The 12170-nt window shown below is 41.9% G+C and overlaps 1 protein-coding gene across 3 annotated transcripts in view; it reads right to left on the bottom strand.

The window, feature by feature from the left end:
* ebf1a (EBF transcription factor 1a) overlaps positions 1 to 12170 on the bottom strand; it is an 82959-nt gene that overhangs the window by 29200 nt on the left and 41589 nt on the right. For all 3 annotated transcript variants that reach the window (XM_047353202.1, XM_047353201.1, XM_047353200.1), the window contains exons 7-9: positions 5042 to 5123; positions 3879 to 4020; positions 370 to 500 (exon numbers count right to left, since the gene is read on the bottom strand). In XM_047353202.1, coding sequence (XP_047209158.1) covers positions 370 to 500; positions 3879 to 4020; positions 5042 to 5123 — 355 coding nt within the window. The remainder of the gene's footprint in view (positions 1 to 369; positions 501 to 3878; positions 4021 to 5041; positions 5124 to 12170) is intronic.

The following is a 12170-nucleotide window of genomic DNA, read 5'->3' as shown; positions in this document are numbered from 1 at the left end:
TGTGTGTGTGTGTGTGTGTGTGTGTGAATCTGTGTTTATTTTTTCTTGTTGCTACTTTTAGAAGGAAGTCTGCAATATAAATATATATTTATATATAAACATTTCTCAACTTAAAAAGTTAAGGATAAATAATAAAAATGATTCAGTTAGATTAATTGTCATAATAAAGGTTTGGGGGATTTCAATAATTGCTAAATAACTGCAAAAACATGTCTTAATGGGGACGCTGTGTCAATCTGCTGAGTAAATGTTCTCAATTTAAAGAAGGATTTTCTTTTTACATGTTTCAGTGTGAAAGTATGCAAGTGCAAAAATAACATTTTTTATCAGAGGTGCTAAACAGTGTGCAGGGCACAGGAGGTAACTCACCTCACTCCAGACAAGCATTGTTCCAAAAATGACTTGGAGGCCATCGAAGAAGTTGTCTCCGATGATGATGACTGTTGCGCCCCCTGTGGTCCAGCCTTCACTAGGACTGATGGCTTTGATGCTGGGGGTTGCTGAAAAACAAGCCCCAAAAAACAGATTAGACACTAACCATCGAAATAAACGACCAAGGTTTCTGCTACTGGTGCCATGCGTTGTCCCTTCCTTCTTCCAGCGCTCTGTCTTACACACACTTTCAGACACACATAGATCACCTTTAGCCCCTCTCCCAGGAGTTGGGAGTGGATGTGGAATCCCAATCAGCGTGATTATATGCACCCCGTTATTAAACATCACCCCTGCCCTGTGTGTGAGGGCAGTGGCGGAGTGCTTGTTTTATGACACGTGGCAAAGCGTGCAGGCATGTAAATGTCAGGTGTGCTCAGTGTCTGATCAAAGGGCACGTGACCGGGGAGCAGAGCAGAGCCAACAGTAGCTGTGCCCTCTGAATACTTCTGTCTTCATTAACCAAACACTTAGCTCCCTTTCAGCTGTCTGTACAACATAACTATGTGTCAGCTTTCATCTCCTGGCCGTATAGCCCTTCAGAGCACAGTTGTTGGCATAAATGTAGCAAAGTTGTACGCTGTGAGAGTTTCTCTTAGCAGAACATGTAAATAAGAATTCAGACTCCTTGAAGGTCTTCATATTTTGTCACAATACAGTACAACCACAAACTATAATGTATTTGATTGGTATTTGATGCAATTGACCAACATAAATTAATGCCTTATTGTACAGTGGAAGGTTACATAGTTTTCAAAGATTTTTACAAATGTCATGGCGTTCATTTGCACTCACCAACCTTTATGCTGATAGCCCTAAATGAAATCCCATGCAACCAGTTTTCTTCAGAGGTCACCTTTTTAGTAAAAATAATTATTTAATATCTGTATAAATCCATTTGAATGAACAGCATCATGGAGACCAAGGAACAAAGCAGACAGACCTGCAATCCTACCAAAACAAAGATGTCCAGCTAAATTGAAAGCCTGAGCAATGAGAGCAATAATCAGTGAGGCAGCCAAGAAGCCCATGGTTACTCTGAAGGAGCTGCAAAGATCAACAGGTCAGATGAGAGAATTTGTTCACAGGATAACTGTTAATCGTGCAGTCCACAAGTGATTTATGGAAGAATGGCATAAAGAAAGCTTTTTTTGAAAGAAAGCCATATAGAGGCTAGCAAGCATGGTATAGAAGGTACTCTGGTTAGATGAGACCACGTGTCCTTATGTGATGGCACCATTGTACTGTGGGGATGCTTTGCTTTAGCAGGGACAGGAAAGCTGGTCAAAGTTGATGAGAAGATAACTGGAGCTAAACACAGAGCAATACTTGAATAAAACCTGCTAGAGGCCGCACAAGTCTAAGCCAAAGGTTTACCTTCCAGCAGAAAAAAACAGCCCAAAACATAGAACCAAAACTGCACTGGAATGGTTTATATAAGAGTTGGAATGGCCCAGTCAAAGTCCAGACCTCAATCCAATTATGAAGTGACAAAATCAAAAAATTGATGATCACAGTCATGCTCCATCCAAACTGACATTTTGCAAAGAATGGACACATATTTCAGTCTGTAGCTCTGCAAAAAATGTAATAACAGTGAAAGTTATTGACTCAGAAGGACTGTATAAAAATGCATGTCACTCATTTCTAATTTTGAAAACATTTATGCGCAGTTTTGTTTTACTTTGCGTTGGTCCATCAAACATTATTCCAATAAAACACAAAGAAGCTTGTGGTTGTAATGTGACAAAATATGAAAAGGCGGTATACATTTGCAAAACATTGTCACAAGAGTTTCAATAACTGCTCCAGTTTGCTTCCAGAACTTATTTGTCGATGCTATGGACTGAGAGATTGCTGGATGTGATTGAAGAAAAGAACAGCACTAGGGAAAAAAGAATACATGTTTATACAATCTAAATCTCCTCTCCTTAACAGATATGCAGCCTGTCAGACATGTTGTAATTCTGCAAAGCGGCATAATCCACTTTAGACTAGGCTGACTTTTTTTCCCCCCCACAGCCCAGCCTTTGCTCTTTGCCTGACTCCCAGTTCTGTTGATCCTCCCCAACAAGCTGGAGTGATATTTAGCCCCCTGATAGGCCCGCAGAGATCAGCGTTCGCCGAGCAGCAATCTGTAGCCGTAATCATGGCCCTAAGATGCCTGTCTTTCACAGCCGCTGATATTATGTGCGTTCAGTGTGCCTGTGTGTGTTTTTACATGTGAGTGTGTGCGTGGATTAACCAGATGGTGGAACGTGAATCCATGTGATAGGATTATACTTTGGGGTGTTCCTCTGTGCCATCTGTTCGACTCTATGGGCTGCTCATCTATTACCGCTTGAAATGGGCCCCAAAGTCACACATATGCAGCACTAGGATCACACTTTTTTTGTTTCGTTTCATCTTTTCTTTTTGATACACTTCTACCTCTACCTTTGATTAAAAATACGAACCATCTTTCTCACTCTTTGTTTTCACTCCTTTTGTCTCTCTTTAAACTTCTCTCACTGGGAAGAATGGGAAAATCAGGGATGAGGAAATTCCAAAACAAATATCTCTAACACAGGCAACATCTGTTATGTACGTTGCATATTCCACTTTTGGTGTAAGAGCTGACATCTCCAATATGTCTCATCTTTGTGAACTTTTCTAATCATCTGTGAGACCGGGCACGGGAGGGGTCAAGTGGTCCACTTTGTCTCTGGAGAGACAAAGAAAGACTTAACCGTAGCATTCAATCTTAACTCAATCTACTCTAGGCGGTCATTTAAATCCCTTCTTACTTTTGTCGTCATTATCATCCCTGAGGTTGACTTTCCTCAAAGAAAAAAAAAATATGTTTCTCTTATTCAATGTCTGGGAAATCGAAATGAGAAAATAACTGGATTAGGGACTTGGGAATCAGTGCAGCCTCCTAAATCATGTGCACATGTCATTATGAAGTATTAAAGGTTTGGGTTTGTCTGTGAGTGCGGGGGTGTGTGCGCTGGCATCCTCCCCCCACCCCTGCGTGTTATGGGTGTGCTTGAAAACCTGAGGGATGGAGAGTGATGGAGGGCTAGAGGATAAAAGCAGGTCTCTAAGGAAATAAAGCCAGTGTTGGCTTTAAGCAGAACAGACCTCATAAGACACATAGTGCTTATGCGAAGCAGAGTAGAAGACCCAGAGGCGCAAACCTGAGGGGAGCAGGCCACATGGGAGAGACAAGAGACTCTAGCGAGCTAGCACTCGCTCCTTAGCTTGAGTTAGAACCCAGACAAGAGAGGAAAGTAAAATCAAGGAGAAAACAGAGAGAAGATAAGAAAAAAAAAGCATGTTTAAAAGGGGGAGAAGAGACAAGAAGGGAAAAAGGGGTTGAAAGTGGATCCAGATTGGGGTGGGGGGGTGGGGTGGGGGTGGGGGGTTACAATACAGAGTTATACTTTTGATGTTTTTTAAAATACCGTGTTCCAGGTAGGATGGTGTTCCTTCCGAAGGGTCCAACCGTCGAGCTCGCCGACCGTGTTTAGAGTTGTTGTGCACAAACATGTTGTCGGACACGGCCAGGACATGGCCCTCAACGCTCACCGTAGTAGAGACTACCACCTGAGAGATGGGAAGTGAAGGGAAACAAAGGAACTGCTGATAACAACTGAAAACAGAAAATGAAGTAGTTTATCAAAGCTTTACGGAGTTTTGAAAATTTTGTATAGGATCAAATGCAAACTTTTAGCCAAATACCTTAGGTAGGTTATTAAGCAGGCAAACTTAATTAGCAATTAATCACATAGAATAACTGTTTTAAGCACTTAGGGCTATCAGACGATGCTATGACTTCTTTAAACTTGCTTTTTAAATGTGCTACATGAGCACAATGACTGTCTTGTCAACCCTTAAATATACATCACCCAAAGCTGTTTCATCCAAAACATTAAGAACCCTTTTATAAAGATATCAGGCACAATTCCCTTCAGGTTTTATCTATTGTCTTTCCAAGAAATACCTAAATGTTTAAAGGCCGAATTCACCCAGAGACTTCAGGAACATCAGTCTTAAAGTCTACTGGGCCATTATAACACATGAAGATGCTTTGGTTGCTTTGGGTGTTTTTTTAGGGTTTTGGTCCACATGTTTGTGGTGTCCCCACCTGGCTTTAAACAGGACTTCTTTTGGCCTTCACTTTAAGACTTTCTTCTTGCCACTCTTCCATTAATGCAAAATGTGGAGTCCATGGCTAAGAGTCCTGTTTGGTGTTTATCTTGGTCTTTATGGTGCTGTTCATTCACTAATGTTCTCTTATACATTCTCTAGAGCAGCTATATTTAGATTGAATTTAAATCACACCTAGGAAGACTGTTTACTAATTGGGTGACTTGTGCAGTTCATGTCCTGACTTTCAAATAAAGCATGCCAGATTTTTCTAATTTTAATTGTAAAAATTTTAAATCTATGTATTATTTTCTTCCACTTCAGAATAATGTTCAGTCTTGACACCTTGTATGTGTTCTTTGTTTCATTCTCTGGCAGGATGGTGTTTTACTGTGTTCCTTAATAGCATGGATATGTACTACTTGTCAACTATACAGTCACTGTGAAGGCCATTGAAGTTCAGAAAGCTATTTGTCACCTGAAAACGCCTCATGTCTCGAGGGTTCCCTGCATTCTTCAGGCAGTTCTGGTTGCACTTCAGGAAGAACTTGAGGAAGAACCTGCACATGCATGAGAGACACACAGAGGGGAAAATCAGATGAGCTGTGTAAAGATCACCTGCAAGTCCTTAAAAGGGCAGCCTACTGATAAATGGCAAAACACAGAAAAAAACAGATACAACTAGTAGTGAATGGGGCTCTCGCTGCATCTGACAGTCTTCCGTCAGCTGCTTGTGACAAGCGTAGTTTTTCTCAGTAAAACCTTCGCCGAGACGGTGACTTAGACGCAATCTTGTGTATCAATCTTCGAGCGTCTGTCAAAGCTTGCCATAAACTCACCAGGGCAGATGTAACCCCCCAGCACCCAACCCTGTCTCAGTTCTCCAGCTGCACAGCCGTGTGACGGAGGTTGAGCTGTAGCTACTCTGCAGCACGGTGTTGCCATTCCTGCCTCTCTCAATCTCAGTGTGAGAGACCACATCAACAGCACCTGCCATGCATTATTAATAGGCTGAGATGGCAAGTATGGCTACCCACATTAATACTTAATGAGGGAGGGGAGGAGTACAGGCGAGAGTTGGGGTTGTAGATGGGGGCGGGGGGTGGTTTGGTCTGGAAAGCAGAAAAAGGGGGATGGCTGACAATTTATTCCCTCACCCCACCCCGAGGCATGAGACCTGACAACTTCTTCAGTAAGTGAAACTGCAGTATTGTACATCTCCTCCTTCACCCTTCTGCACTGTCTGTCTGCCTCTGTGACAAAAAAAGCAAATCAAAGGAACCGCAAAAATAAACACCGCTGTGTACAAATAAACAGGAACCCTCATAAAAAAAAAGGGGGGTGGGGGGGTGGTTATAAAACTACAACATTTCCCACCCCTACTCCACCTTCCTCCTCCCCCCTTTGAGGTAGCTCAAAGAAGTGCTGACAGCCGAAACTGCTTACAATACAAATCTCCAGCATCCAGAGAGAGAATCACTCCTTTGCTCAGCTTTTCTTTCATATGTCTTATTTTCTCCCCTCTGTTCATTTGTTATGGCTACGATTCTGCACTGGGCAGCGCGTTTGGAGCCAAGCGCCTCGGATATAATCGCGCACACTGGCATGTCAGGAGAAACACAGCGCCTCGGACAATTGCTTCATCTAGACACAGAAAAAAAGCCCTAACAAAAACCAAAGAAGATAAATGGACGCAGCAGAGTTATGTCTCATTTCGAGGGCCGGCTTACTGCTGTGTGCATTACAAGCATCTGATGTAACACAAGAACTCGCGGTTATTCCCCGACAAGTTTTAAATGCATGACAGCTGGTTGGTGGTGGATTCTACCCCCAGAGTAAAGAAGAAAAATCATGCTATGATCTCAATAACAAACTCTTTTCTTTAATGCTTTGTGTTTTTTTTTTTCCTTTGACTTTTTTAGTGTTGTGATTTATAGTCGTATTTGCACCAGAGGCCAAATCTGAATGAGACAAGAGAGATTATGGGAGAGGGAAAAAATGGCGCAGAGAATGAAAGAAGAAACCGATTGAAAAGATAGACAGAAGGACGAAGCAGACAGTACGTGAAATCCGAAAGGAGAGACAGACCACCCTCCTGTATATTTTAGAAGCTGCGGGCCAATATCTCAATAATTCATGAAGTCGAGAGATGTTTTTTTTTTTTTCCTTCAGCATGCTGTTAGACCCCACGGACTGAGGGTCTCCCAACTTTCTTATCTCCTCAAGGTCAGAGAGCAGCCTAACAGACAGCTGTGGACCACATCCACTTGTTCGACATACCCCACCTTCCTTGCTGCACCTCCTGTTTAATTCATCGATTCTGCTTTTTTCCCTCAACAGCCCTCCTGCTCCTTTGCCCAGGCATCCATGATGGATAGATGATGGATAAGTGGATGGAAGAAAGTTAGGGTCACCTCAGTCAGAGGAGGCAAAATCATAGGGTTAAATATTAGAGTTTGGAAGACGAGTTAGAATGAGACTCTTGAGAGGATAAGCGTGAAGGAACACATGGAGTCTGTCTGATGTCTTGTCTTCTGAACATCTTGTGTAGATCCTCAGCTTTTCGGATGTTAAAAATTCAGTTTAACTAAAAAACACATTTATTAAAGAGAAAATACAAAAAATGTAAAAAGCTGCAACAAAATAGTTGCATAACTGTTCACATCCCTAAATGAATACTTCCCTGAACCACCTTTGGATTAAATTTCAATATTCAGTCTTTGGCAGGCCTCTATCACCATCCCACATTTTTACGTGGAAACATTTGCCCACTTTTAAAGGAAAAAGTCAGCAAAGAGCCCTTTTTCAGGTGAGTCCACATATTGTCTGTCAGATTTAAAATCATCAAAATCGCGGCTTTATTTTTTAAGTCTCAAAAACCTTCAGTTTTAAATTGGAGTCAACACTTTTGAGAGCCATTGGACATGGATTATCAGTGAGTGTGTTTGCGTGTTGAAGTTAGGATGGATAAAGGAGCAATGTGTGTTGATATGTAATAGCAAAGAGATTACCGTACGGATTTAAGGATAATCTGATTGACAGCTGATCAGTAAATATGTGCAGATAGCTGACAAAAGTCTGGAATTATATCCGTTGCTCTATTTAGGGGCCAGTAATTTCTCTGCTTTTTGCTTATTAACAAAACAAGGAATAGTAATTATCAGTCCCACGGAAAAGTGTAAAAGAACCCCATGTGGTGCTTAGCAGGAATCACCTGTTTACACAAAATGACTTGATTTCAAAGCCAGAGGAAGAAGCTGTGATAACAAAGAGACCCAGTTTTTGTTGTCACAAAATCTCTCATGAGCCGCTAAATTACTGAAATGTGACGCAGTGCTAAACACTGTGCATAACCAATGATCTTTGTTGTGCCATTTTGTCATTCCACTGACCCAATAGGCTTGATATGCTTTCCTTTGCAAAAGCCTCCATCCTCCCCACCTCTATAAGGGACAAAGTAAACGAGTGGAGGAAGATGTTCTGCTCGGATAAGACCCAAACTGAAGGTTTTGGCCTTAGTAACGCTGCACATAACTCTAAACACACCATTCTGTGGGAAAACATTTCTTCAGCTGAGACAGAGAAGCTGGTCAGAGTTGATGGCAAGATGGGTGGAGCTCAAAATATGGCAGTACATAAAGAAAATCTGTTACAGGGCTAAAAAGATCAGAGGTTCTCCTTCCAACAGGAAAAAAAGAATCCTGAACATAAAGAGAGACATACAATGGAATAGATCTGATCAGAGAAAATTCATGACTTAGAAAGGCTCAGTCAAAGTCCAGAGCTTACTCCAACTGAGAATCAGTGGCATAACTTGATAACTGATGTTCACAGATACTCTCCATCCAATCCAACTGAACTAGATCTATTTTGCAAAAAAGCAACAATATGCAAAGCTGGTAGAGATATAATGAAAGGATCTGCTGCTGGAACTGAAATGAAAGGTGGTTCTAAAAAGTATAATATTTAAAAAAAAACATGTATCCTTTTTATTCTGCTTCACTTTTTTGTGCTACTTGTCACACAAAATCCCAATGCAATGCACTGAAGTTGAACTATAACAAAATTGAAAAAGTTCAGTCAGTACTTTTTTAGTCATTACTTTTTCAGACAGGCAAAAATAGTTTGAAACAACTTTCATACAATTACACAACTACATAAATACAGAACATGGTTGATAGATAACGAATAAAGAAACCCTTTTTATGGTATTTGAGCTCTTTTTGTTCTTATTTCCTCCAGAATGTGCTTTCAGGTATGGAGGCTTAACGTTTTTATTTTGGCTTTGTACTTTACACTGGTGTCTTTCCTGATCCTTGCTTCAATTATTCCCCCTCATACCATCTTTGCATTTGAAAGTCTCGCTGCTTTCGAGCTGTGAAGCCCGTGCAGCCAGATATTACTGGTGCAAATTGCTTCACCGGCCGGATTAAATGAAATAAAACCATTTCGCTCTCATGTAATTACCCCTAAATCCAGAAACGGCTGTGGAAGTGAATTTGTGTAAATAACTGCTTGGCCTTCTCAAGCCTTGTGGCGTAAATTTGCTACAGTGCAAAAAATTAAAAAACAAAAAGCACACACAGCCAGTCGCCGTGGTAATTTAATGATCTTACACTTTCATCATATCATAACAGGCATTATTTGTCACTTTGGAGCAATTAAACACAAAATCACCCCCCTGCCCATGCAAAACAAAACAAGGAAAGCAATTATAACACAACTTTTAAGTAATCCCCGTAGCATCTAAATAATATTACTGTAGTGATAAAGATTGTCTAAGCGATTAGCTAACAGCACGGAAGCCTCCAAGGGACAGTTCTGTTATATTTTCTAATAATTTTCCTACATTAGCCACAAATGAGGTAAGGAGTTGTTTTCCCTGTCAAATTCAACGTGGATTACTTTAGAACAGCGGCTTTATACTCATTCCTACTTTGAGTCATTTTTTGCCCCTCTTCCCTCTGCTCTGTTAATTTAGTTCTGATGCTCTGTAAGAATAAAACAAAATGCCACAGTTGATGCTGTAACTCAGCCGTCTTTTCTTCTGCCATCTATTTGAGCTGTACAGATCAGCTCCATGAGATACGCGCTGTGTCTGGCTCCTAATATGCTTCATGAGGTGTGTAATTCACTGTGCTCCGGAGGGGAGCCATTTGTCTCGGGGGTTAACTAAGTGACACAACAGCACTTCCCCGTGCCTGTTAGCATGGCGGGACATGTTGAACCAATCCAGGCAGGTAGAAGGAAAAAGGGTCCTGCACTATGGCAATTAAGCATTGAGATGCATTTAGGAAAATATCTGTCAGCATGTGTAAAGTGACAGTACAGTGAGGTGTGACATTCTAGTGGGATGAAATCTCTTCCTCAAACTCTTGCTTTATGTATTTTCTTTTCCTCTCCTCTGCGTTTCATTTCTCATTTTCTTGTTGTTCTGCGCTACTCTTTCTTTCGGTCTTTCCGCCATGCATCACTGACACTTCAACCAAGAGCCCGACTGGCTTGTTTTTGTGGTGACCTGTCTTCCAGCCTGCAGTATATGTTTAAGCACAGGAGCACACACTCGTGACCCGCACACACACTAATTTAGGGAGATTTATGAGTGGGGCCTTGCACCAGGAGCCATGCAGGCTGACCCCAGGGGTGCAGTGGGGCACTGGTAGGAGGTGGGGGCCTGGCTCCATTGGGGGGGTCATTAATAATCCAGAACCAGGTCTGTCTCTGGGTCTGGTCCTCAGCCTTGGACACCAGGCAATAACAGTCTGCAGTGGCCCACTTTCGATACAAAAGCAGACAAATTCATTGTTACCCCTAGTAAAGATGTGAAAAAAAAAAAAAAAAAATCTCACACCGGAAAAATAAATAAAAACCTGAATGCATTTATAAAAGGAGGATAAAAATCCCTTGCCAAGAACAACATCTGGTCTTCTTCTATCACATCATTCTCTTACAATAATTTATTTAGATCATCCAGAGTCCTGGGTGCCCTCTTTTGCACTCTCTTTCAGCTCAGCCCACACATTTTTCAAACGATTTATGTCAGAGGAATCAAATGGCTATGGAAGACAGTTGATTTTGTTTCTGGTGAACCTTTTGTTGTGTTGATTTAACCATATGTCTTGGATCAATATCTTGTTGAAAGACCCAACAACAACTCATTTGTCAATTTCTGGCAGATGCTACCAGATTTGTACTTAAAATCTCCTGGTACCTTATGAAGATTTAGATGCCATCTGCAATAACAATCTTTTCAGGGCCTTTAAAAGAGGAACAAGCCCACAAAAACACAGGTCCTTCATCGTACTTAACAGTGGAGAAGAGGTGCTTTTCCACATACTCATTTTTTGTTTCAAGGCAAAACCATCTGCAGAGTTTACGCTAATGATGGTTGGAGATTATGCTTATATAATAAAAATTACTTTAAGTCTTTTTTACTCATCTTCACCAAGGGCACCACCACATTTTTCTGTCACCTGCAGACTGGAAAAGAAACATTTTTTTTTAAAATCTAATTCTAACGGATGGACACAGAGAAATGACTTTTAAAGACAGAAAATATCTAACAGGAATAAAAAAATGGTTGATCACAAACAGCGAAATGTAAGGACAAAGAGAAACATGCTTACACACTTCATTCCTTTGGAGTGCTCTCCTCAAAGTAGTGGTGGGCACCTCTATATTGCCCTCATGTCTATCTTAAGTGTCATGATTTATTCAAATAGAACATCTCAATGCACTGAAAAATTCATTTCCAGCTCACTCCGTGCAACGTCCCATCCTCCTCTTTATCTCCGTGATGTGTGTGCACATCTTGTCAGCTGAATTTGCCCCCATCGTTAAATATTTCTCAGAACAAATGGACCCTGGAGGAGGGAGATGGTGGGTCATGGGGGGGAACTACGGTGCATCTTCGGCGCTCAGGGAGAGGCCTCGCTTGGGAGAGATCGTCCCCTCGCTTTTTTTACTGCTGGAGCTCCAGTCTCAGCTTGGGGACAGAAGTCCCAGAGACACTTAACCAATTGTGTTTCATCCATTTGATCCAAAAAGGATCATTCAAAATTCAACCGAGACTTCTTTGAGGCAGCATGGGAAGACAGGCAGCGAGATCTCTCCAGCTTAGGAAGAGGAGAGCCTGGTTCATCAACTTGTATGAAAATGTGGCTACCTGTGCCAGGACTGTGCACCACAGCAACAAAAGGGGAATATGTGTAGTTAAATAAACATCTGTGCATGTGTGTATGTGTGCCCCTGCATCAAAGTCATGATGAATAAGAGCTTGTCTGGGTGATGGACAGTCTTGGCAGGCGGTGCTGATTGAAACACTTCCTCTGTCGGGCCTAGCCCATTAATCTGATGGAGACAAAGACAAAGAGAGGGAAGGAGAGAGGCTCCAGGCCCCAGGCCCCCAGACCACAGGAGTAATGAAGGGTCCTGGTCCCTCTCACCCCGGCGCTGTCCTGCCATGTCGGGACGCTGTGCTACTCCTGTCCAGCTCCAAACTCTGCCCTCGTGGGACTGACTGGTGAATAATGGCCCTGTCACCGGCCAGGTAGACACCGCTGCACAGCCAAAGGGTGTGTGTGACCGCTAGTATGTGTGTGTGTGTG

This window comes from Girardinichthys multiradiatus, chromosome 23 (genome assembly GCF_021462225.1).
Source record: "Girardinichthys multiradiatus isolate DD_20200921_A chromosome 23, DD_fGirMul_XY1, whole genome shotgun sequence".
Lineage (NCBI taxonomy): Eukaryota > Metazoa > Chordata > Actinopteri > Cyprinodontiformes > Goodeidae > Girardinichthys > Girardinichthys multiradiatus.
The sequence above is the reverse complement of the archived record's forward strand: the minus strand, read 5'-3'. Positions and strand labels throughout refer to the sequence as shown.